At 55.1% G+C, this 25,670-nt stretch overlaps 1 protein-coding gene across 1 annotated transcript in view; it reads right to left on the bottom strand.

Annotated features, from left to right (window-relative positions):
• The window catches only part of USP43 (ubiquitin specific peptidase 43), a 169,519-nt gene that overhangs the window by 125,176 nt on the left and 18,673 nt on the right, over positions 1-25,670 (bottom strand). Inside the window, exon 2 of the mRNA XM_024217634.2 lies at positions 16,882-17,022. Within this exon, the coding sequence (XP_024073402.2) occupies positions 16,882-17,022 (141 nt within the window). The remainder of the gene's footprint in view (positions 1-16,881; positions 17,023-25,670) is intronic.

The following is a 25,670-nucleotide window of genomic DNA, read 5'->3' on the forward strand; positions in this document are numbered from 1 at the left end:
GTAGCCCACGAAAGCTTATGCTCTAATAAATTTGTTAATCTCTAAGGTGCCACAAGTACTCCTGTTCTTTCCTTAGAGGTTTTTAAGGTCAGGCTTGACAAAGCCCTGACTGGGATGATTAGGTTGGGAATTGGTCCTGCTTTGAGCAGGGGGTTGGACTAGATGACCTCCTGAGGGCCCTTCCAACCCTGATATTCTATGATTCTAATTCTATGCTCTGCCACAGACTTCCTGTGTGACCTTGGGCAAGTCACTTAGTCTCTCTGTGCCTCAGATCCCTATCTGTACAAGGAGGAGAACAGCCCTGCCCCTGCCTCACAGGAGGGGGAGGATAAATAGCTTCTGACTGTGAGGGGCTCAGATACTATGATAGGGGGTGTTTAATATTGATAAATTATACGTGCGGGAGGGAAATCTACTCCAAACTAGGAAGGCAGCTGTTACAGCTCCTAAGGACATGTTTAGAAAGAATTTAAACCAATGAAAAAGTAGCATGATTTAGCAGTTCTGAGACGTAATACTGGGCAAGAGCACTTTCAACAGCTGTGTAAAGGAACCAACACAGGAATCACTATGCAAGGACAAAAAGCCAGATAAAAAGGTGAAATATACTGGATAGCGGAAATGATCAGTCACCTCCAAGCACACCTGTAACAAACCAAGAGCACTTCAGTTCCGGAAGATTAGAAGGGCTAGAGGCCCAGGGAGGGTATCACTAGGTTTGGAAGGATTCGTTTTTTATTGGTAAACGTCAGTAAACAACATCGATTTCACCGGACACACACAAACCAGCGAAAAAGCATTTCCAGGGTAATCATCAAAATTTACAGACAATGTAAGCAAAATCCTGCATGAGAACGTATTAGAGTCAAATTTCAATGAGTTAGACTTTTGAATTAGGCTTGTTACAAAAGGATAACGAATGAATAGTGAAAAGAGGTACAATTTGTTGATTGCAGGATATTTACTCTGTATGTGTGGACACGTGATGTTAATAATTTCTGTTTTAATCATTTACAAAGCTTTATTTTTGAATCTCAACATTTACTGTCATTATCTGACCCCCCCCCCCACCACCACCATTATTCCCACAACTGTGAAAATTTAAATGAATAAAAATAGAAAAAAATGCTTTAAAATAAACCTTGATATTATCAGTTGAAATAATAATAAAAATAAATCAAATTCTGCCAAGCCTAGACATCAGCCTGTGTCGGAATCCAAGAACAAGGGGAAAGTCAGTGAAATTGAAAGGTGGGGAACTTAAAACAGATTCAAGAAAACGCTTTTTCACGCAACTGACAATTAGCCAGCACAAGTCACTGACAGATATTGCTCAGGCAAGACCGAGAAAGGAATTAGACGATGATAACAAGAGTATCCAGCAGGGCAATAGGCAATACTAAAATAAATGAGCTATTTGGAAGGGATTTAAGCCCTCCTGCTTCAGGGCTTTAGTCATTCTCTGACTATTGGGGGCAGGAGGGAATTGTGCTTGTGGGCAGGTTATTCCATAACTGCCTACTGTGGGGGTTCTTGCATCTTTCTCTGAAGTATCTGTTGCTGGCTGATGATGGAGACTGGACTAGATGGGCACATGGGTCTGTAGGTTTCCCATGTTCCCATGTGAGACAACCTGTCCCAAACTCCAAATTAGGAGCAGCGTCCTGCTAATATCATCCTGGTCTCCATCCAGTGACCTCACAGGAGAAACAGTGTCTCAGGTTACTGGAAACAGTAAAGGACTCTCGGCTGGAGAGGTCAGAAATAGAGTGTAAATACTTAATATAAAAACATAAGAGCGGCCACACTGGGTCAGACCAAAGGCCCACCTAGCCCAGTATTCTGTCTTCTGACAGTGGCCAGTGCCAGGTGCCCCAGAGGGAATGAACAGAACAAGGAATCATCAAGTGATCCATCCCCTGTCGCTAATTCCCAGCTTCTGGCAAACAGAGGTTAGGGACACCATCCCTGCCCATCCTGGCTAACAGCCATCGACGGACCTATCCTCCAAGAACTTATCTAGTTCTTTTTTGAACCCTGTTATAGTCTTGGCCTTCACAACATCCTCTGGCAGTTCCACAGGTTGACTGTGTGTTGTGTGAAGAAATACTTCCTTTGTGCTTGTTTTAAACCTGCTGCCTGTTAATTGCATTGGGTGACCCCTAGTTCTTGTGTTATGAGAAGGAATAAATAACACTTCCTTATTTACTTTCTCCATGGCCATCATGATTTTATAGTTGCAACATCATCTGCTTTTCGGCCACTCCTCTGGACAAAATTCACAGCAACAGTAACTCACCCAGTATTATTGTGAGTTGTCTTTGCAGTAACTGTCTGATTTTGAGAGACAGCTGTCGGAGGAGAGAGGCACAGGAAGAGGGAGAGCACACACACAGCATCTCAGCTACATTAAAGATGTAAGCAGCCTCGGGTGGAATGGGTTTTAAAGTGCAGCTCTGGGCAGACCAGCTCAGAAGCAGACTGCGCTCTTCGGCACTGCTAGCAGCATCTCTGCCTCGTGCTGCTGCTCCCTACCCGGGGAGAGCTGCTCTCTTGTGGAGGAAACAGGCTGGAGCTGTTTTAACATGAAGGGTGCATTTCTTTCCCCTGGGCTCAGAGCTAAGACGTGACAATAATGGCCCAGATGTCTCGCCGCTGGCAGCACCAGTCAGAGCATCTAGGACACAGCGCACGAGTGACGTCCAGGACGGCTCATGCCACAGATGCCTGGCTAAAGTCTGCTTTGAGTTCCTGGCGGCTGCTCATTCTGATGCAGGTCCTGGAGCTGTCAGTTGGCTAGCAACAGCCACAGACATTGACACGGCCTCACTTGACACGTGGCTAAATAAGAAAAAGGCCACAAAATCCTGAGCAACTAACCAGCCAGTGGTGTCCCCTACCCCACAGCCAACCAGTGCATGAACAGCACAGCTGCCCACTGGGAACGCCATCCCCGGTTGGCACTTGTACCTGAGATGGGTGCCGTCCCCTTCCTATGGCTGAAGAGACCCCTGGATGACAAGCAAGGAGCGTACTGAGAGACAACCAGGGCCAAACTCATCCCTGGTGCAACCCCCGGGCGCTAATGGGCATTGGGACATTAAAGAGCTAGCGATGTCCTAACGAGAGAGCATTTTTAGGTTGAAAGCCGTGAACAGGGACAGAATGTGAGTGTGCCTCAAGCATGGGGGGTGGCAAGTCCAATAGGATGAACGGGCTCCCCCAGGAGAATGGCACCTGGAAAGAGGGATCAGTGCAGTGCAGAAGGACTCGGGGACATAAACCAAGCTGGAGAGTGTCCTGATTTCATAAGGCACCTCTGGGCTGGATTCTGACTGATCTTCCTGGCTAGAATTTGCCTCTCTGCCCCAGGAAACACATCCCTAAGCTAACTGCCTCGCTGGGCCCAGGAAGCAGTGTGAGGGTTTCGATCCAGCTGAGGGTCAGGCTGGGATGTGCAAGGCCAGCCAGTCTCTGGATTAGACAACGCCGAGATCCTGTGAGCTGTTCCCACCAGATTTTGACCCCCGACGGCAGAAATCTCATTGAGATCAGCAAGATGCCGAGCATTGGAAATCTCCTGGGAGCTGCTGTTCTCACAAGGTTCCAGCCACATCCCCCCAGAGTCATCGAAAATAAGGCCAGAAGGGGTCTGAATTCTGATCTCCAGCCCATTAGATTTCAACCAGTTACCCCTGTATTGAGCCCAGTGAGTTGGGTCTGACTAACGCATCTCTTCCTGGAAAGCATCAAGAGACAGCATCCACCACTTCCCTTGGCACTTGGTTCCAATGGTTAATCCTTCAGCTTGTAAATAATTGCACAAGATTTTCGCATCGGAACGTGTCTGGCTTCAGTCTCCATCCTTTGGTTCTTGTTCTGCCTTTCTCTGCTCAGTTAAAGAGATTGTATCCGCAGCGTTTTTATACTTATTTCCAGGTCATTGATGAAAATCTTGAGTAATGTTGGGTCTTCTGCTGATCCCTGCAGAACCCCACTAGAAACATCCCCATTTGATGAGGAGTCCCCAATGACAACTACACTTTTTGTGATCTATCAGTTAGCCAGTTCTTAATCCATTTAACACGTGCTGTATTGATAATGTATAGTGCTATTTTTTTAAATAATATTGTAGGGTGACCAGACAGCAAATGTGAAAAATCAGGACGGGGTGGGGGGTAATAGGAGCCTATATAAGAAAAAGACCCCAAAATCGGGACTGTCCCTATAAAATCGGGACATCTGGTCACCCTAGAATACTGTGCTGTACTAAGTCAAATACCTCACTAATGTCTAAGTATTTCACATCTACCCAGTTACATTTATCAACCAAACTTGCAATCTCCTCAAAGAATGAAATCAGGTTTGTCTGTCAAGATCTATTTCCCATAAGACCATGTTGACTGGCATTCATTGTATTCCTAGCCATTCATTCTTTATCAGCTGAATCCCCTTATCAGTATTTCCATTATTTTGCCAATTACTGATGTCAGGCTAACCAGCCTATAATCCTCCTACTTGCCCTTTTTGAATATTGGCTAAACATTAGCACTCTTCCAGTCTTCTGCAATTTCCCTGGTATTCAAAGACTTATAGAAATTAACATCACCGAGTCAGCGATCTCCTCAGCCAACTCTTTTAGGACTCTTGGGTGCTGGGCCTGCCGCTTTCAAAAGGTTTATCCCTAGTAGATGTTGTCTAACATCCTCCTTAGTTACTAATGGCCTTGAAAATACTTCATATAGGTCCCTGATCCTTCTGCATCCAAACTGGGACCAAAGCTGTAGGGGAAGTGGGTTTTAGGTCCTGTGATTCCAATGTGAGCCGCTCCTCCCAGCCCAGAAATTTCAGGGCAGAGACTCTGGTTTCAGCTCATTTCTGCGAGGGAGTTAATGGATCCCCGAGACTGGCTGCTGGTTGCAACCACTGTTTGCCTTCCAAGGAGAGTAGTGGGGGCAAAAGACATATCTGGCTTCAAGACTAAGCTTGATAAGTTTATGGAGGGGAAGGTATGATTTGGGCAATCAATTGAGCTTTGATTATTAGCAGGTAAATATGCCCAATGGTCTGTGATGGGGTGCGATCTGAGTTACTACAGAGAATTCTTTCCTGGGTGCTGGCTAGTGAGTCTTGCCCACATGCTCAGGGTTTAACTGATCGCCATATTTGGGGTCGGGAAGGAATTTTCCTCCAGGGCACATTGGCAGAAGCCCTGGAGGTTTTTCGCCTTCCTCTGCAGCATGGAGCACTGGTCACTTGCTGGAGGATTCTCTGAACCTTGAGGTCTTTAAATCACGATTTGAGGACTTCAATAACTCAGGCATAGGTTAGGGGTTTGTTACAGGAGTGGGTGGGTGAGATTCTGTGGCCTGCGTTGTGCAGGAGGTCAGACTAGATGATCATAATAGTCTCTTCCAACCTTAAAGTCTATGAGTCTTGAGGTAGGGGCTGGGGCTGCCAACTTTCTGGTTTCCATAATAACATCTTCCTTCTTGAACAATCCCAAAGGGCTGAGGAACATTAAATACACCTGTCACTGAAGTGCAGGCACCTCTGGGGCAGAACCCTGCAGCTACTTAACAGCAGGGGCAGGGGCAGGAGCAGGCCCGCAGACACAACCCTTAAGAAGCCAGCACTGACAATCTGCTCTGGCTCAGCAGGACACAAACAGGCAGGTTGATGACTCCCTGGAGACTTGGTTGGTCTCGGTCCATCTGCCCCGCCTCCTGGATGGCCATGAAGCCCGGGTCCATCCTCTGGCGTGGGAGCTGTCTGCAGTGGAGCAGGGATCGGCAATGTGCTGAGCATGCTGGATGCTGCTGCCAGCACGGAGGATGCTATAATGACCCCCCAGCAGCTCCATCTCTCTGCTCACAGCACACCTTGCTGATGGGTTGGCAGGTGGGAAGCAAACCTACCTGGGCCAGTGGGGAGAGCTTGGCCATGGGCAGATTGGCTTATTGTTGGAGGTTTCCTGCAATATGCTGGGCATGACTGGAGAGGGCACTCTCTCCTCCCAGGGCGAGGGCGCTGTCACCTTCCCAGCCCTGATACACACTGCAAAATTTTCATCTACTGCTCCCTTCCCCTGGTAGCTGCAGCTGTACCTGCTGCACGAGCTCTCAGGACAGCTGTCGCCTTTGATGCCTTAAAGTTTCATGCAACCGACGTTGAGATGAGAGACTTGAGACAGCAGCGGGAGGCAGAACCGCCTCTCCATCTTGCTTTACCTGATCCCTTTGGCGTTTGACCTGCCATCGTATTCCACTTCCACTGCAGATCCCAGGGAAACGAACCAACCGGTCCGTGTGATCAAGGGGGTTTCCCGTTCCTTCGCTGAAGGACTTGGAGCAGATGGGAATGACTGGAGCTATGCATGGTACGGGTGGGTGCTCCACCAGCCTGCACCGCTGTGCCACTGCTGATCTGCAGCGCCCCCCGGCACAGCACCCGCACAGTTCTGCTGATGCACTTCAGTCCTGACCTACTGTTTTGCCAGGTGTGTCTCTATCTAGTTATCTGTGGTAGGTACTTCTCCGGCCCCCACTGCCTAGTATCAGAGCACCGCACACTCTGTAATGCATTAATCCTCACAATGCCCCTCTGAGGCAGGGCAGTGCTATTACCACATTGTACAGATGGGGAACATACGGAGACTATGGAGACTGCCGGTTATCCTGCCTCCCCGTCACTGCCGTTAAAGATATGGCCCTGCTTGTGCTCTCCATTGCACCCCCTGGAGTGGCGTAAAGAGGAGAATCACCCTCCCCCCCGCTGCCCCCATCACACACACACACCACGAACGTGCCTTCCCACCCCGTTCAGAAAACCAGAACTTTTCATTTCCAAAACGTCACAACCATTTCAACCCTTTGCTTTCCAACATTTTGTCGAGACGAAAACGTCATGGAAACCACCCCTTTCCCGCAAAACGCCCTGTTTGGGCACGTCGCAGTTTTCCACCAAAAGCAGTTTCAGCAAAAAATTTCCAATTTCTCTATGGCCCAATCCCGAGAGGTGCCGAGCGCCTTCGGTCCCCCCGGAGCCCAGGGTGTGCACTGCCAAAGCGGGGGAGACAATAAGAGCGCGCCCTGTGGGGGCTGGAAGTAGGTGGGGGAGAAAGGGACAGGATAGGCTGCACAGCTGGGACCCTTCCTGACCCCCAGCTCTGTGCAGAGCATCCCGAGGGATGTGCTAGCCCATTTAATACTAGATCGAGCAATGCCCCAGTAAACGTGCAGTACTGAGTGGCCATGTGCTGCCCCAGGGAGCGGACTGGAGGGTCTAACAGGATGCTCCCGTGTCCGTGAGAACAGCAGCACAGCCCGTCTAATGCAAATTCCCAGCTGCCTCCCAGAGCCGTGAGCGGGCACGCTCCAATCACCCCTGAGCAGGCTGCGCCAGGCCTTGTGTTCCTATGGCTGGAGACGGTGTGGGGCCAGTGCTGGGGGCTTGCTGTGCCTGCAGATGACTGGAGGTCAAAGGGACTGTGAGATGCAGCACCTAGCGACGGATGCTACAGCTGCTTGGCTGTGCTGCTATGCTACCCACACATGACAGAGTGCACCTGGAGGTGCGACAGTCACTCCTCAACGACACGCTCTGGCTGGAGGCGTTACAGTCTGCAGGGCCAGGCAGAGCTGGGCAGCAGGGAGCAGAGACCACCAAGCACAGTCTGAACAGGGCCAACCGGCTTTGGGCAAAAGCAGACCCAGCACCTCCCAGGGAGTCCAGGCTGGGCAGGAAGTGTGAACCCAAAGCCAGGGCACCAGAGCAGCGACCTAGGAGTCAGGACTCCTGGCTTCTGTTCCTGCCTCTGCCACGGGCAGAGCTGGATTGGTTCCGGCCACAGAGGGAAACGGGTCATGTCGGCACTGCAGGCTGTGGAAGGACTTGCTGCATCCAGGGGTCTCCAATCCCAGAATCTAGCAGCCTCTGTCCCCAGCACACACCCCCCAGCGTCACTGCAAAACCCCTGCAGTCAGCCCATCCCCAGGGACCGTGTCCAGGGAAGAGGACGGTCTGCTGCAGCGCTGCCATGGGACTCTGGAGATCTGGGTTCACTCAACTGGAGAAAAGTTGCCATGGGATCTTCAATGAGCACAAGCCACCCGGACCACAAAGGGGCATTGTTTCAGCATCAGCACAGAGGGATGAGACACCCCAAGCAAACCACCAGCAGCACTTGCTGCAGGGCTGGGATAATGCTGGAGGTCTCCCAGCCCAGGACCACCCAGCCCAGCCCTGCCAGGGAAAATCCCAGTGCGGGTGAGTGCCTCTGGGAGCCGAGAGAGCAGGGGGCGAGATGGGCGGGTGGGTTTCACTTTATAAATGCCAGAGTCCCTCGGCAGGGATTTCTCTGGCACTGGTGAGGCTCCGGGGGCCCCTTGCCTGCGCCGGGCTGATGAGGCATTGTGTATACGTGCACAGAGGGAGGGACTCAGGATCCCAGGAAAGGGGATAATCTGCTGGTAAAATGGGATCAAACCAGAGAGCCCAATGCCAAAACGCAGGCAGGGATTAGGCGAGCTGAGGTGGGCAGCCCGGCCCTACTCCTCTCCTGCCTGGCCGGGCTCACCACCCAACTCCTGAACCGGCTGCTTCTGCTGGCAGAGCCCAGGAGGCCCGGGACTGCAGCTAGGGCTTTCCGACTGTCCTGGCCCAGCACAACCCCAGCCTAACCACAAAGCCAAGGGACCCATCCCCTGGGGAATCGAGCCTGCTGCCCCCTCACCCTCAGGGCACAAGGGGGCATGGTCCTTGCCCCTGCCCCTGCCCCGGGAGCCCTGCAATCACCATGCCCTGCCCACTGGATTTCTTTAAGATCTCGGTGAAGCTGGGGCTGGTGGAAGGTGCCAGACTGATGGCTCTGGAGACAGGGGGCTCTGCTCATCCCTCGAACCTGCCCAGTGGGGCAACCAACAGGTAAGTTCCCTCCACACACGCTGCACCCTGTCCTCTGGGGCCAGCGGGGAGCTCAGTCCCTGGGGGCCATTCGATCCTGCTCTGCCTACAAGGGGGGAGGGGAGTGCGGGGTGGGCACTAGGAACCAGGCTGAGACACCACCAGATCCACGTACGGCCTGGCCAGACTGGCTTCATCTCCTGCCCCTCTCCCTTGAGGACGCCAAACTCCCCGCCCCACTGACACACCTATTTCCCAGAGGATTGCCACGATCTCTCTGACGGGCTCAGTGCCACCTCTGGGTGCCAATGGGAGCTCAGTACATGACAGAGGCTCTGCAATGCCCCGCGTGCCCGCGCTGCCATTCCCAGCAGGAGTAGTCTTACCTCCCTGCAATCAGCGTGAAATTGAGCTGGAGCCCGTCCCAAAGGCTGTCAGTCTCCTGCCCCTCAGGGACAGGGAGCTCCACCTCCACCCTCATCCACAGCCTGTGGGTCCTGACTGGAGAAGAGCGGAGGGGGTAGAAGCAGAGTGGGGAAGAAGGACGTGGGCAGCCAGCCCAGGAGGGGTGAGCGCCACAGGGCCCAGCATGGGGAGGTGTTTAGGGATGAGCGAGGCATGATTGCCCAGCATCCTGAGCAGGGGTGCTCTCGGACGCGTGGTATGGCTCTCCTCCCCTCCTGCAGCCTGGTGGGAAGAACCATGTGTCCACACACACACACCCATTCCCTCGGCCCCTGCAGACCTCCCACAAGTGCTGGCTCCAGGATCTAAGTGCTTAGAGACTGGGGACCCACTGCAGCTGGTGAGTTCAGCCAGGCGTTGCCCAGGGTCCGTCCCCCAAGTGCAGGGGCTAAGAACCTAATGGCCACACAGAGGGAGGCCAGGACTGGGATCCAGAATGTAGGAGAGAGAACCCAGCCCTCTCCATACCCTCACACTGAGGTCCTGTTTGCAGGAAGAAGGCCCAGCTCAAGGCGGGGGAGGGGGGCAGCTGCATGCAAAGGGGCTAATGAAACTTGCTAATACTGTCTAAAGCACAGCGCTGAGCTGGGGGAGCCAGGCACAAGCACAGCCCAAGCTGTGCTCCAGGGAACCGCGGCTGCAGGGGAATGCAGAGGGCCGACGGTTCCAGCGATTCAAACCCCTGCGAGAATAGTGCCCCAGTGGAATAGAATTAAACCCAAGCCAGAGGGAGGTGGGAGACATGCAGCACGGGAACCCCCCACTCCTGCCCCTCTCTCCAGGGATGCTGGAGGGACCAAAAATACTCGGAGGGAAGTTTTGGCCACCAATCTGCCTTCATCCACTAAGGCCTGGAAGCGGGCCCCATCCTCTTCAGGGAGCTTGGCCTTAAATTCCATACACTTTGTGTAACTAGTAAAATCAGATTTGGCCAAGAGGGCCTGGTCATTTGAGATCCGGAACTGGAGGGAGGTGGAAGAGAAGATTGAGTGACTTCTGTCCCCTATCAGAGGGAGCAGCCTTCGGGGGCTGGGGTTTGAACTGCTCTGTAGCCACCTGCCTCACCAACTTACGCAGCGGGTGAGAGAACAGAAACTCTCCTCTCTTGGATGGAACAAAGTTACGCTTCTCCACCCTCCTGGGGTGGGAGCAGCCGCTCTAGAAGGGATGGGAGCACCAGGAGCTGTTTATCCTGAGCTTTCACCATCAGAGCTGATGTCAGACTTGTTGAATCTGAACCCTTGGGTGCCTCCTTCTCCTGTCTAAGTCCTTAGCACCCGTACGTGCCGGCTCTCCTGACTTTGATGGGGCTGGGGAGGGATCCTTTCTCTTCAGGGCAGACTTGGACGAAGATGGCTTGTCCTTATTGTCTATGGCCATGCCCCTTGCTCTCAAGCCTTCTCCTTCGGCTTAACAGTCCTAGCCTCTGTTCCCAAGCTCATGCTCAGAGGGGTGCTGCCCACTTTGTGAGACTGATGTACCCTGGGGGGTACCCAGCCCAGATCTGACCGATGTTTTCTGAGTCTCAGCTCCCCACCCGCACGAGTCCTGAGGGAAAAAAGCAGCAGGTGCTGCACTTGGCAGAAACATGAGCCTCACCCAGGCCGTGGAGATAGCATTGATGTTCGTCCCTCACCGAAAAGGAACGAGGGCAAGAAACACTGTTTTTGAACAGCCTCTGGCTGCCAGACACTGGGAATGGTGACAGGGGATGGACACTCGATGATTACCTGTTCTGTTCATTCCCTCTGGGGCACCTGGCATTGGCCACTGTTGGAAGACAGGATACTGGGCTGGATGGACCTTTGGTCTGACCCAGTAGGGTCGTTCTTATGAACCCCAGGACTCTGGGCATAATCCCAGACTTCTCGGGGGGGAAATCCCCAGGGCGGGAATTAAAAGGGGAAAACGCTATCCAACTAGACTAAGCATGTGCAGGTCAACGGGCATTGCTTGCAAAACATCCTGGCCTCAGGTGCATGGCGTGCATGCGTATCCCCCATGTGGAGTACACATAGGGACCAGCACTCGAAGAAGAATTGGCAATTACCCATCGAAGCTGGCAGAGCAACACGGCTGGAAAGCGGGTATGAGATCAGAGCCTGGCCGGAGTTTGCAAAGCGCTTCGAGCTGACAGGCCCTATGGAAATGAGAGGCGCTGAGTTATGCTGTGCTCCCCCGCCAAGAGGGCTGCAGGTGGGAGGAGATGGCAGCCGTCACGGGTGGTCAAGATTCTGAATAGATCTGAACTGTAATCCTCTCTCTGAGGAGCGCGTGGGAGCTAGGAGGCAGGGGACGGGGGGATACGTTAACGGCTGGATCGGCCCTGCTTGACTGAGCGCCTATTCCTCTTCAGAGCGCAGGATGCAAGTGCTGGCTCGCACGGCGAGGAAACAGCTTGTAATGGACAGGCAAATTGGCAGAAAGTATAGCGAAGAACAGAATTATCCGACACTGAGATAAACACGATATGCTGGGGAAGAGTCAACACAGCTTTTGTAAAGGGAAGTACGCCTCACCAATCTGTTCGAATTCTTCAAGGGAGTCAGCATGTGGAAAAGAGGGACCCAGTGAATATAGTGTACTTGGACTTTCGAAAAGCCTTTGAAAAGGTCCCTCGCCAAAGGGTCTTAAGTAAACTTAGTCATGGGATAAGAGGGAAGGTCCTCTCCTGGATCTAAAAAGATAGGAAACAAAGGGTAGGAATAAATAGACAGTTTTCACAATGGAGAGAGGTAAACAGCGGGAACCCCCAAGGATCTGTGCTGGTTCCTGTGCTGTTCGTTAAGGAGCTGGAAAAAGGGAGTGAACAACAGAGTGGCACATTTTCTGGCTGCGAAGAGTTACAAAGGGATCTCACAAAACTGGGTGACTGAGCAACAAAATGGGAGATGAAATTTAACATTGATAGGTGCAAAGTAATGCACATTGGAAAAAAATGATTCCAACTAGACCTATATAATGATGGGGTCTAAATTGACTGTTGCCGCTCAAGAAGGAGATCTTGGAATCATCGTGGATCGTTCTCTGAAAACTTCAGCTCAGTGCGTATCAGCAGTCAAAAAGGCTAGGAACTACGAAGAAAGGGATAGAAAATAAGACAGAAAATATAATGCTACTACATAAATCCATGGTGCACCCACCCCTGGAATACTTTGTCCAATTCGGGTCGCTCCATCTCAAAGAGGATACAGTGGAACTGGACTTGGTTCAGAGAAGGGCATGGAACGGCTTCCATACAAAGAGCAAGTGAAAAGATTATTGCTGTTCAGCTTGGAAAAGAGACGACTAAGGGGGGATATGTTTGAGGTCTATAAAAATCATGACTGGTGTGGAGAAAGTGAATAAGGAAGTTTTATTTACCCTTTCACACAACACAAGAACCAGGGGTCACCCAATGAAATAAATAGGCAGCAGGTTTAACACAAACAAGAGGAAACATTTCTTCACACAACGCACAGTCAACCCGTGGAACTCATTGCCAGAGGATGTTGTGAAGGCAAAAAACTATAACTGGGGTCAACAAAGAACTGGATAAATTCATGGGGAATAGGTCTATCAATGGCCATTAGCCAGATGTAATCCCGTGCTCAGGCCAATCCTAAACCTCTGGCTGCCAGAAGCTGGGAGGGGAACACAGGGGCGGATCTCTCCAAAATCGCCCTGTTCTGTACACTCCCCCTGAAGCTCCAATACTGGGCAGTGTCAGAGACCGGACACCTGGCCCCGTGGGTCACTGGTCTGACTCAGCATGGCCATTCTCATGTTCTGTTCTAGGACCTCGTTGGAGCTAGGGAGGGGGAGGAGCGAGACCAGCATGTAGCCAAGGGGTGGCACAGCACCAGGAGGCAGTCCCTGCCTGCTGCTGGGCACTGGGCCGTTGACTACAACAGCTACAAAGCCAATTCCCCCAAGCAAACATACGCACGGCGATGTTTTGCCTCTGCTTCTAACGGGCACTTTGGGGTTGTTAATGGGCACTGGAGTGTCGCGGGGAGGGAAGTGCTGGCAAACGCACAGATGGCGGCCGAGCGGCACAGGCTTTAATGTCCCACAGAATTAACCTGTATGAAGCTGCCCAGGAACTTGCATTAGTTGCCGGTCCCCAGCGGGGGCAGCGGAGATGTCTGCACCGAGCATGGCTGGGATCCTGCCGGTCACGAGCAGTGACAGGCTGCCCTGTGCCGGGCGCTAAGCCTCAGCCTCGCTTCGCTAGAGACCCCACTTCAGAGCAGGGTGCGTGGCCAGAGGTGAAATGAGTGTGGTGGGGTTCAGCCTTATCCCCTGTGGTCTGTAGAAGAGCCATGCTCCCAGAGTGGGTAGGAGCTGGAGTAGCAGCGGGTGAGGAAAGAGGTGCATTCACTGGCAGGGATACGTGGGCACCGGGACTGGATTGGCAGGCCAGGATTGAGGTGTTTATCCCACAAGGCGGGGCAATGCTATTATCCCTATTCCATAAATAGGAAACTGAGGCACGGGGAAGTTAAGGGATTTACCCACGGTCACACAGAGTCTGGGGCAGAGCAGGGACTTGAACCCGGGTCTCCCAAGTGCCAGGCTAGGGCCCTACCCACTGGGCCAGAATTCCCCTCTTCACAGTCTTCCCCTTCAGATGCCCAACCCTGCGCCCCGCGTTTGAGCACCGTCTGAAAGGACATCGCCTCCCTGAGGTGACTGAACGGGTGGGGGAGGAACAGCCCAAAGCCAGACCCCTCCTAAGGCCAGGGCGCCCGCGAAGGTGGATGTGCCACTGGCAGAGGGCCAGCCAAGCAACTATGTGCCACGAATCACAAGCAGCACATTATTTGCCATCCTCTTTCAGCCCCAGCTCAGACACCATTCAGCCCCAGCCGCTTGCCCAGCCTCCCGAAGCCAGAGCACACAATGGGGGAGCAGCAGCTTTCAAAGCTCTGCCTTCCCCTATTGTCTCTCTCTGGGTCCCAGCCTGACAACCCCATTCAGGGCCCAGCCAGGGATGGAAACGGGGTCAGGGGCCCTCCTGAGGGGCCTGCGGCCCGCACAAGGCGCAGCGTGGGCGCCGTGGCCGGGTGAAGGCAGAGGAACCTCGTTAAATCTGCTGAGTGCTCCAGCAGCGACAGCTGCCTGCGTCGGGCCCTGCTCCCACCAGCTTTCTGGCTTCCCCGGCCCCTGCCTCTCCCACTTTTCTCATGGCCCCGAGCTGTCTATGGGCAGGCGCGCTGCCTCTGTGCTCAAGCTAGTGGACTCACTTGTGCCTCTGAAGGTGGGGGTCACTGGGATGGATGGAGGCAGCTCATTCCCTCGGAGACCCCCCATTCTGCTGTGCCCGCTCTCTGCCCAGCCCACAGGACAGTCGATGCGCCCCGAGCCTCCCTCCACAGGACGCAGCAGGATGGGGTCCGAGCTGTCCGGTTCTGGGTATTGCTGCTGTGCAGACCCCGTGCCGCACAAAGCTGTTTGAACAACAGCAACGATCCTTCGTCCAGGTACAGGCCCTTGCAGCCAGTACCTCAAAGTGCTTTGCAAGGCCCCCAGGGGCAGGCCCGGGGCACTAACCCTATGCTGCAGGCGGGGCACAGCGAGCAGAAGTGATTTGCCCAAGGTCATGCAGTAAGTCGCTGGCAGAGAGAGGTACAGTACCCAGGAATCCTGATGCGCACTTCCCTGCTCTAACCGTTAGCTGGTTCTCTCTCTTCGGGACCGGGGGGCTTCCCTTTATTCTAGCCATACAGGTTGGTCCTTGGAATGGGATGACTCCATATGGTCAGATCTGAGGCTCAGAGGTGAGGGGAGAGCACCCCGCACTGCAGCACGGCACCCCCTTAGCACCATGCCAGAGGTCAGCACTGGGGGGGGATATGATAGAGAACATCCTGCATGGCAAGATTAGCAGCCACGTGGAGACATGGGTTCCCCCCATTGGGCAGGGGGGACTCACACCAAGGGCAGAGCAATGCCAGCTGGAACCAGCTCCCAAGGCCTTGCCACCACAGGGGCAGAGCCCACAGAGAAACCAGGCCCTTGGCACGACGCAGACACTGGGCTGGCAGTCCTGCAAGATCCGCCCATGGCAGGGATGCTTTGGGGCCAACCTCAGTGCAGGTTTGGGGGCAAATGCTGAGGGGGGGGTCTCCCCCCAGGTGTGCCCAGTCCTGCCAGCCAGAGGGTCAGGCCCCCCCACAGCGTCCATGAAGGCTGGTGGAAGCCGAGGAACATCAGCCAGGAAGACAGAGGGAGACTCCACAAACCCCCAGGCTGTCCTGGCCTGCCCTAGCAACAGCCATCCGCTTTGCACCAGTTGAGCTCACACCCGTTTCAAGCCAGAGGAAACTTTACTGGTGTAAATCACGGCTTCTGTGTGGGCTTCACTTGCTGGCTGCTGCTGGCCGAATCCCATGGCGAGACCAGGCCGCAGCCAAAACCAGGCCAGCCAGCTCTTTGGTAGGATGTGCTGAGCGAGGGGTCACCTTGGAGAGGGCGGTTGACTGACAGAGTCAGTGGGTCGGATGAAGCGGAGGGACTCCAGGGTGGGAGCGAGAGGTTGGTTCCATACCTGGGCCAGGAAAGAAGAGGGAAGCAGGAGAAGCGTTTGCAGGGATGTTTGCAGAGCAAGAAGGTGTGGCAGATCTGAATTCACAGGATCTGTTCTCACAGCCACTCAGAGCTCTTAGCAGGTCTGGGAATCAACCAGTCAAGAAGAGGAAACTATCCCATGTGGCTTAGGAAACCAATCAAACAAGGCAGATAATGAATTTTTGAGTAGCAAAACTCAGTGGGCCCAATGCACTGGGGCTGCATGCAGTCAGTCGCACCTGTGCACAGCGGAGGTAGCATGCTACCAGAGCAGCGTGGCAGGATCTAGGACTGGTGTGAGAGTTATACACGGGGCTGGGCAACTTCCAGGCAAGCCCTGGGCTGAGATATGCTCCCACAAACCACTGACCAAATAACGAGCCTACCCGTAAAACCCTACGTCTAGTCACAGATATTTCCCTACCCAAAAGGGGAAAGATTCGTTAAACCGGTCTCTCCACTCTAGCCCGAAACCCAGCTTGGCTAATTACAGTCTGCCCACCCAGCTGCCCTGCGCATGACAGCCTCCTTCACTTCCTGTTTTAAACTGTGGTGCAGTGTCGCTGTGCACAGTTACAGAGCTGCTGAGTTCCACCCCAGCGGTGGCTGCATTTCAGTGCTAGGTAGCAGAGCACCCCCTCACCACAGTACCTGAGCATCTCACAGTCTTTGACATATTTATCCTCATCCTACAGGTCTTTTCCATTGTCCCACTGCTGCACTAACACAGCGGCCACACAGAACTTCACTCCAATTCCCCCACCCCAAGAGTGCAGGCCCTTACTGCGGGAGAATATCTGTTAGCAGTGCAGGGCCTAGGACACACAGCTGAGCAGCTCTGATCCCACCCGCTAGAGGGCAGTGGCGACACATACACCGCAGCCAGCTCCTTACAACAGCAGTGCCCTGGGGAGAGAGTGCAGAGATGTCTGGCAAGGGAGGGTAGAGGACACTGACCTTGCCCGCTGTCCTAGCCTTCTGGCTGGGCGACGAGGAGCCCAGATCCTCATGCATTCTGTCCAGCAACCAGAGCAGGAACTCCAGGGCGTCGTGCTGCGAGTTCCCCCGGAACTGAGCGCCATACTTGGCAACGATATTCTGCAACACAAGACAAGGACAGAGGACTGGCATTAGCTCTTTGGTGCCCGACGGGACACAAACAAGCTCAGGGGGGATGGCACACAGCTGATTAGTATGCCATGGGCCCGCTTCCCTGCAGCCACATCACCTTGGGCTGATCTTGGCACGTTTCACAAGCTAACTCCAGGCAGCCTTGCTGGTGACCCTGTAGGGGGCACTTCCCCGCTGAGTCTGTGGCGGTGCAGGGCACAGAATTGTTCAGACCGAAATCCAAGCTCCTCCTAACTCCCAGCTCCAGCTCGGGTCCCTGCCGAACCCCGCTTGCAGCTCCCATGGAATGTCTCTTCCTTGCCCTGCTAGAAAGACCCTGGTCCCCAATGCTGCAGGCACGGGATGCTGCATCCTACCCCACTGGGTGGGGCCCGCAGATCAGAACACCCGGCCACCAAGAGACGGCACCAAGGTCACCAGCTGATGGTCACAGAGGCCATCAGAGAGCCGAGTGTTTTTGACCAGGCCCACACTGGACTATTGATCTACGACCAAGGAGCTGCGTGTTCCATCACCAGTCCCCAGGCCCTGCCCGGCCCATCTCTGACTGGGGTTTCTAGCTGCTGGAGGGTAACAGCCTGCCCTGCATGCAATGGGAGAGAAGACACTGAGTCAATGGGCCAGGTTATTCCCTAGTGTAACTCCACCAAAGTCCATGTAGGGGAGTCTGTCTTGGTGGATCCATTTGCTACCACAAGTGCTGTCTACTATGGAAGTTTCTCTACTGTTAAGATGGTTAAACAATGGCTTGCAATCTACAGGCAGGGAATTCAGGGTCCTGAATTACGCCTCTAAGGAGCTGAGCCCCTTTGCACATCCCAGCTGTTTGACTTTTATCTCAGGGCTGTTGTTTGCACTGCTCCAGTGCAAATTAAGCCTCTGAGTCATTCCTGGCACTCCAGAGGGGCTGCAGGGTCTCTGGTTTATGGAGGAAGCCGGGCTGTTCTTCCCTGCTCTTTGCCAATAAAGGGAATAGTTTAAGGAAATAATTGTCTCTGTTACCAGAGGCGTTTTTCTTCGAGTGCAGCCTTCTAATGGCGTTTGCAATGTGCTGAGGCAGGTTCCCTTTGGGTGTGTCCACACTGCACACTAAGCCAGGCTCTGACAGGTTTGAGCCCAAGCCCCGCTTCCGTCTACACGCACATCAGCCTGACTCGGGTCAGTGAGCACTCAGGACCCTGCTGGGGGAAGGACGGGGGTCAGATCCAGAATCCTGCTGTGACTCGGGTCCAAGCCCTGTCACCGTGCAGTGTGCACACAGGTTTAGCTGCAGACCTGAGGCAGAAGGTCCACGCGGTGCAGTGTGGACACGTTAGCACGGCTGGGAGACCCGGTTCCAGCAATGGTAAGCCCAGGTTTACAGTGCAGCATGGAAACGCGGAGTCTTACAGCCCCGGGTTTACAATGCAGTGTAAATAGACAAAGCCTTCCAGGCTCCTGAAAAGGGCGGCAGAGCAAGCCGATAAGAGTCAATCCCCAGAAAAACTCCATGCCACACCTTGCGACCAGTGCACGGGGGCCGGTGGGTGTCTCCTCAGCGCAGTGCAGGTCCCTGTGCATGGTGGACACGCTCAATAGAGCAAAGAGATCACATACTTCACTCACAGCATGACACTAGCGCCAGGGGAGGGCACATACACTACTGAGAGACAGGCCTGGCCCCTCACAGCTTCCAACCAAAGCAGACAAGACTGACTAATATCATTATCCCCAGAGAGATTAAGTGACATGACAAAGGTTGTGAAAGCAATCTGTGGCAGAGCTGGGAGCTAACCCCAGATCTCCCAAGCCCCACGCCAATGCTTTAACCACTAGACCATCCTGCTCTCTGACCAGTGTCTGGGCTTTAATTTCAGGAACTTCCAGGCCACGGGGAACCCAGGCTATCAATTTTCTCATGGAAGCCCGAAGGACCTACAGCTGCATCCATCCCATTTGGCCGGTGCCTGGAGGCTAACTCTCTCTTCATACACATTGCTGCATACTGAGCCAGTTTCTAGACACCGTTACACTCATTAAGTGCAACACTCGAAGACCTGAGGCCGGGCTGCTAAGTGCTGGGGAATCTGCAGCGAAAGCACAAGCGGGAGCGTGCGTGCCAAGTGGAAAGCAACGCGCCAGCCTTGTAAAAACAAACAGCTGCGCGGAAACGCGCCACGCTGCTCCAGAAATCAATTAGAGAGCCGTCAACGCCTGGTGGAAAGCAGTCTATTTACAGGCAGCCTGCTTTGATCTCCCCACGGGCCTCTGCAAAAAGAGCAGAGCACTGGCGACAGCTTCCACACTGGCAGCCCCTTCAACCCCAAAATCCCAGTTAACACCCCCCCCACAGGCATCCACAGCACAGAGCCCCTCAGCCAAACAGGGAGACAGCATGGTCCCAGGGTAGGACACAAGCCTGGGAGATAGGAGCAGGGGGCGTCAATTCCCAGCTCTCACAGACGCGCGCTGGCTGGATGACCTTGGGCAAGTCTGTGCCTCAGTTTCCCCACTCCGAAGAGGAGGAGAATGACATGGATCCAGCTGCGGGAATGGCTATGACAGCCCAGGACATGACGCAGGCCATTAGTGACTATTAGTACAGGGTGCAATTCTGCCCTAGGCCCTGATCCTCTAAGGGAGTTAGACGTCTGGGCCCTAGTGCAAGGCAGTTGTGTTTCCTGGGGGACCCAGCTGCTTGGCAAGGGAGTTACGGAGCTGTGGCCTTTCTGACAGCACTGGCAACGAGTGCCAGAGGGCGACACAGGTCCCGTTTGCCTGCAGCTGGACTGGCACCCAGCGGGTGCTCTGAGTGGTGCTGGCTCCTTCCGACTGCAGCCCAAGGGGGGAAGGTTTTGTGTCCCTGTGCCAGGAGCCAGAAGCCTCTCCCAGATTCCAGCCCTGGGGGAGTGAACTCCCTGACTAGCCCTCGCCAGGGAAGGGTGCCAGGCAGGGCTGGAATACAGGAAAGAAGCAGCTTGGTAGCCAGGAGAGAGGGGAGCAGAGTCCCCAGGGTCCTCACTGGAGTGGAGGCATTGTCCCCCTCATCCCATCAGAGCAGCCCAGCAGTCCCCACACAGGCCCACGGCCAACGGGACGCCCGTCTGTGCTGCCTGGCTGCCTAACCTTTACTCGGGGGCTGGAAAAACAGGTTTGCAGATCAACAGCACCTTGGAGACAAGGGTTAGGCAGCTCGGAAGTGAGCCAGGCCGGGCTGAAGGGGGGAGGCAGGGAACGGCACAAGGGGGAAGTGGGCACGAGGGGGCAGAGATGAGATAGAATTTGGGAGGAACCTAAAAGGCTCTACCCTGCCCCCGCCAGCCCCTCCCAGGAGGTGTGTGTGGGAGGCGCAGTGGGGTCCCATACTGGAGCAGACACTAGCAGCTGCCAGTGCCAGCCCAGGTCTGAGCCTTCCTTGCTCCGTGGGCAAGCGGAGGGCACGGGGGACAAATGTGGCGTGCGGAGGCAATTTCAAGTACGTGCAATAATGCACTGGATATAGCTCCCGGGGGGCCAGGGAGCGGCTGGCAGACCCCATTGGAGGTAGCACCCTGGGGGCCATGGAGCAGTCGGGGGAGTCCTGTCAGAGGCAGTGCCCCAGGAGCCAGCTGAGTTGGGGGAAGGGCCAGCATTAGCTCACGGCTGAGTCAACCAGAAAGGGGAAGGTGGCTATGAAGAGACCCCACCCAGCCTGGCCCCCACCTCCCCGAGCTGACTTCGGCCCGAGCGCACCCGCTTAGGCCCCTTGAAAGGGACACTAACACCCAGCTGCTAAGGAACCAGGTGCCCGTCGCTGGGACCCCCTCGCTGCTGGCACTGCTAGCCCCGGTCATTTGCCCCCACCCCAGTGCAGTCCCTCACCCCAGCCCCTGCAGGAACCAGGCTGCTGCTGTCCTGAGCCATAAATAGCCGAGCTGAATTTAGCTGTGAGCTCGGGGACGTGCCCCGGGCTGCTCAGCGCCTGGCGAGGCCCATTGCTCAGCAGCTCTGCAAATTGAAGTTGAGTGGCCAGTGCATCTCGGTAATGAAACCTGTCCTAATTAGAGCGCTGAGCAGCTAACAGGTTCAGCAGCCCCTAATCCCTAGCGGTGTGCGCTCACCCTCTGGCAGCACAGAGCCAGCACCAGCCGTTTCCACCCGCTCCCCGTGCCTACCCTGGGGCTCCCACGGCTCCACCTTCTCCAGGAGGCTGAGCCCAGCCCCGGGTCCCACTGCAGAGAGGAGAGGCTGCGATCAGCCCTGGTCCTGAGGGGCTCGGTCCTCCCGGGCCATTCCCTAAATCGGGGAGCGGTGCCAGATTCAGAGCCCTGCAGGTCTCTGGGTATCCAGAAGGGGGCGAGCTCCTAGCACCTGCGCTGGCGCTGCCCCCTGCACACAGGGACAGAGTGCTGCCAGCCAGGGGGCAAATGGGGGAGCCCATGTCTCTGCTCCTTGGGTACGACCCCCACCTCCTGTCTACCACCACAGCTCAGGCCAGCTCATTGCAGCCAGCCCCCCGGCGTCACAGGGACCAGGCTGGGCTGGATCAGAACCTCTGACCCAGTCCCTATCCCCTGAGCCAAGTTACGCCCCCAGCAGCAGCCCCGCCAGGTGCCTGACTGCTTTTGACTCCCCGGGGCCAGTACCCCCACCACCACAGCAGGCCCCGGGCACTGTGCAATCCCCTTGCACCCAGCACGGCATTGAGCTCCCAGGCCCCGTGAGCATGAGTTCGCTGTCTGGGAAGAAGCGGGTCTGCTGCCCGTCAGAGCAGCCCCCGGCGGGCAGGCCTTTGTGGTCAGGAAGAGAGCACTCACCCGCAGCAGCCAGGCAGCAGGGTGGTGGAGCTGGCAGGAAAGATGGGCGAGTCCCCAAACCTCAGGGACATCCGCCATCAGTCACCGCCTGAAGCCCCAGGGCAGAGCTATCCCTCACCTGCCATGCCATAGGGAAGCCCGTGGCAGGGGCCCGATGCCATGCTGGGTGCAAGGGGATTACAAAGCGCATGATTCAGAGGGCAGCTTGCATGGTAATTGCTTCTGAATCCTTGACTTGTAATTACACCCTAATCTGCTGTCCAAGCATTTACCCACCAGAACCAGAACCCGGCCAAACCAGCCGAGATTCTCCTGCCCTGCCTGCATCCTGCACCACTGCAGGATACACAGCTGGGAAGCTCAGTGTCCTATGGGCTGCTGGGGGGAGCAGGGGGTCCAGGTACAGCTAGAACCAGCCAGTGCAGAGAGAACCTGGGGCAACAGACCATTGGACACTGATGGCAAATGAGGACTGGCTTCTGGGTTTCTCATCAGCTCTCCGTCTGTAACACAGCCCTCAGGGCATAGGCTGCAGCCTAGAGCAGGGAACCCACAGCCACGTCCTTAGCGGAGACCTGCTCCTGCCAGGGGTTAATCCCACTGCCTGGGAGACCGAGCAGACACACTGAACGCTGTGCATAGGGGTAGCCCTGTGAAGTACCACAGGCCCTGCTGGAACAGAGCTGGGCTCCTGAACAGTGACTGGCTGCAGGTCTGTATAAGCCCAAGTTGCCCTGAATAAGGATGTCAGGATTTGGCCCCCAGAGGGAGAATGACGGTCTGGACAGCAGAGCTATTGATCCCCTTCTTCTCTCCCAAAGGGAACTACTGGAAGGCCCCTGAACTGGGCTGAAGGGAGCCTGGCTCATCACCCTGGTTGGGGGCAGTGCTCTGGCCTGTGTCAGATGATCAGTCATCCCTTCTGGCCTTGCAATGCATGAATCTCCTCCCAAAGGTGGTGTCTCGATGGCCTGCTGCCCGCCCCAGATCGTACCATGTCTGAACACTGGCACAGCACTGACCACAGCTGAGCATTCGGCGTGGGCCCGGATGAGCCACGTTCAGCATCGCGCCACTCGTGATCAGTGGCACAGGGATGTTTGGGAACCGGCCCAGGGGCGCCTCACAGCTGCTCCCATCCCACGGAGAGGAAGAGCTTGTTTCTGATGTCTCTGCCCAGTGCAAACTGTCCTCTCTCTACACAGGCAGATCACAGAGCCAGGGCAACTGTCCCACCACTGCAAAATGGTGCATCCCAGAGGGCCCAAGGGTTAACTTGGGGGTGGAGAGCAACAGCGCCCAGAGACCTCCACTAGCAACACCCGTAAAGAGCCCTCAACAACAGCAACAAATACAGAGGAACCAACCAGAGGAAGCTACCAGCTGTAAGGAACTCACGAGACAGACCATGGGGCCCATTTGCCTTCCCACTAGCAATATGGAGTCCCCATTCCTCCAGACAGAGCTGCCATCTGCCTCCCAACCCCTCCAGTCCAGATCTCACAGGGCCCCTTTCACCCACCACTGAGGTCAGATGTGTAAGGAAGCTCGGCCTGCTGGGTGCAGGTTGGGTGCCACGCACCTTTGGAAATCCAGCCATGCACGTCCCACGGGGACATGGAGAACCTGGCCCTGATTGCGGGTGCTAAGCCCTGGGCGGCCCAGTTCCCCGTCTGCAAAGCGGGGATCCCAACATCTCCCTTCTTCCACTGTTCGTCTGTAACTCTTGGGGCAGCAGCTCCCTCTCTCTGGGAGTGTTTACATCCCACACCTGCCCCAGAGGCCCTGATCTCAGCTGGGCGCTACGGGAATGCAGATAACAACAAACAGTCCATGGAAGGGAACAAAGTGCCTCTCGGGAATCAGTCGCCTTGACTTGGGTTTCTACGGCCATTAATTCACTAAGCTCACCCCGGCGACCAGCGGGAATTGGCCAGGTCCTGCTGTACCGTAGGAATCAGTTTCAGCCATTTCTGCAGCACCAGGGTGCTTCTGTCTCCTGCAGCAAAGCCTCGGATTTTGATGCCTCATATTTTCCCAACAGTCCTGAAGGAGATTCTAAGCCTCCTGTTAGGCTAGACCGCCAGGCTGGGCTTCTCTCAGCAGCTCTGCCTCTCAGCTGGGAACTCCAAAGGCTCTATCGCTCGCTCGCTCTCTCTCCCCCCTTGCTTTGCAATGCCTGCGTTAAAATAGACCTCGGCCTGAAGTTAAAATGGCAGGGGGTGTTTTCTGTGCGTGTGAGCATCCCCCACCCAGCCGGCAGGAACGGGTGGGGTACCAGGCCTCGATTCGCACTCCACGCTAAATCCAGAAGCGTCATGCTTCATGTGTGAACTTCACCGGGCAACAGGAAATGATGGTTCCTCGGGCGTCCCTTCCTGCAGCGGGATGGCCTGGGGGCTATAAGGCAGGGCTGGGACTCAGGAGATCGGGGCTTCATTCCTAGCTCTGCTACTACTCACGCTGCAACCTTGGACGAGCCCCTGCATCATCGTGCCTCAGTTTCCACATTGTTGTGCCTCAGTTTCCCCATACCACCCTACTTCACATGGGAGGGTAAATCCCAGCGCTTTGATCCCAGGTACTTATCTGGCCCCCATCACCAGAGCATCTGAGCGCCTCACAATGTTGTACTGCTTTGATCCTCCCAACCTTGCTGTGAGGTAGGGACATGCTATTATCCCCATTGGCTACATGGAAACTGAGGCACAGAGAGACAGGATGGCTGGGGCAGAGCAAGGAATTGAAGCCAGGTTTCCGGCTAGAATCCTAGCCCCTAGACCATCCCTCCCTCCGCGTGTTAGTTAGTCCTGGGATGAAGTGCAGGGCATTTCCCCATTGCTCCCTAGTTCTCTCCAGCTGATGCTCAGGCAGGGCCTTACAATGCTAAATGCAGCTGTAGGTCCCAGTTTAACATGGCAGATGAATGAGGGAGGTAGCAGCAAGGCCACCCATGGGGTCAGACATTCATCTTCTCTCCGCAGAACACACTGCTGGGGGCTCGGGCTGTCAAAACAGGGCTGCCAGTGAAGACAGATGCACTTTCCCTGGACAGGGGGTGTATTTCTTAATCACTCTATGAAGGGGAATAGACGCATCAGGGAAATGCACCATGTTTCTGTACAGATCCGCAGCCAGGGGTCAGGAACGCCGTGCGTTAGAGAGGAGCCAAGGTTGCAGAGTCTGCTCTGAACTTTCCCTGGACCGTGGCATTGGGATCAGGGCAGCAAGGGGTCAGGGGAAGCCCAGCTTTGCTGGGAAGGAAGCTCCCTGCGCACACTTCTCAGAAAGCTCAATCTCACTGCAGGGTGACCCACCGCTAAACAAAGAGCACTTGCCGGGCATATCTATTTATTGAGCTTTAACAAACCTGCCCTCTGGCTATCGATCTACAACATGTGGCGAAACCGCAGCAGAGGGCTGATCGTTAAAAACCTATTCGTTCCCAGCCATATAATAACCGTCCAATTAAATCCAGATTAAATGTGGACTTGCCTGGGAATGTAAAGCAAAGCAGCACCCTCGGCACGCCCTGTGCAAGTCCACGCTACTGCATTCAAGCAACCAGGGGCGGCTCTAGGCACCAGCAAAGCAAGCACGTGCTTGGGGCAGCCCATTTGCAGGGGCGGCAGGGATCCAGCATGGGAGCTGAGAACCAACAGGGCTGGGGCGGCAGGAGGTGTGTGTGTGTGTGCGCTGTGGGAGCGAGTTACCAGTGACCCAGGGCTGCGGCGGAAGGAGGGTGCAGGTGTGAGTAGGGATTCCATATTTTAACATTCAAAAAATAGGACACTCCACGGGGAGGGAGGGTAGCCCCACCCTGCCCCCATCCACTCCCTC

Source organism: Terrapene carolina, unplaced genomic scaffold (assembly GCF_002925995.2).
Source record: "Terrapene carolina triunguis isolate 2854851 unplaced genomic scaffold, T_m_triunguis-2.0 Scaffold192, whole genome shotgun sequence".
NCBI classification, from domain to species: Eukaryota; Metazoa; Chordata; order Testudines; family Emydidae; genus Terrapene; species Terrapene triunguis.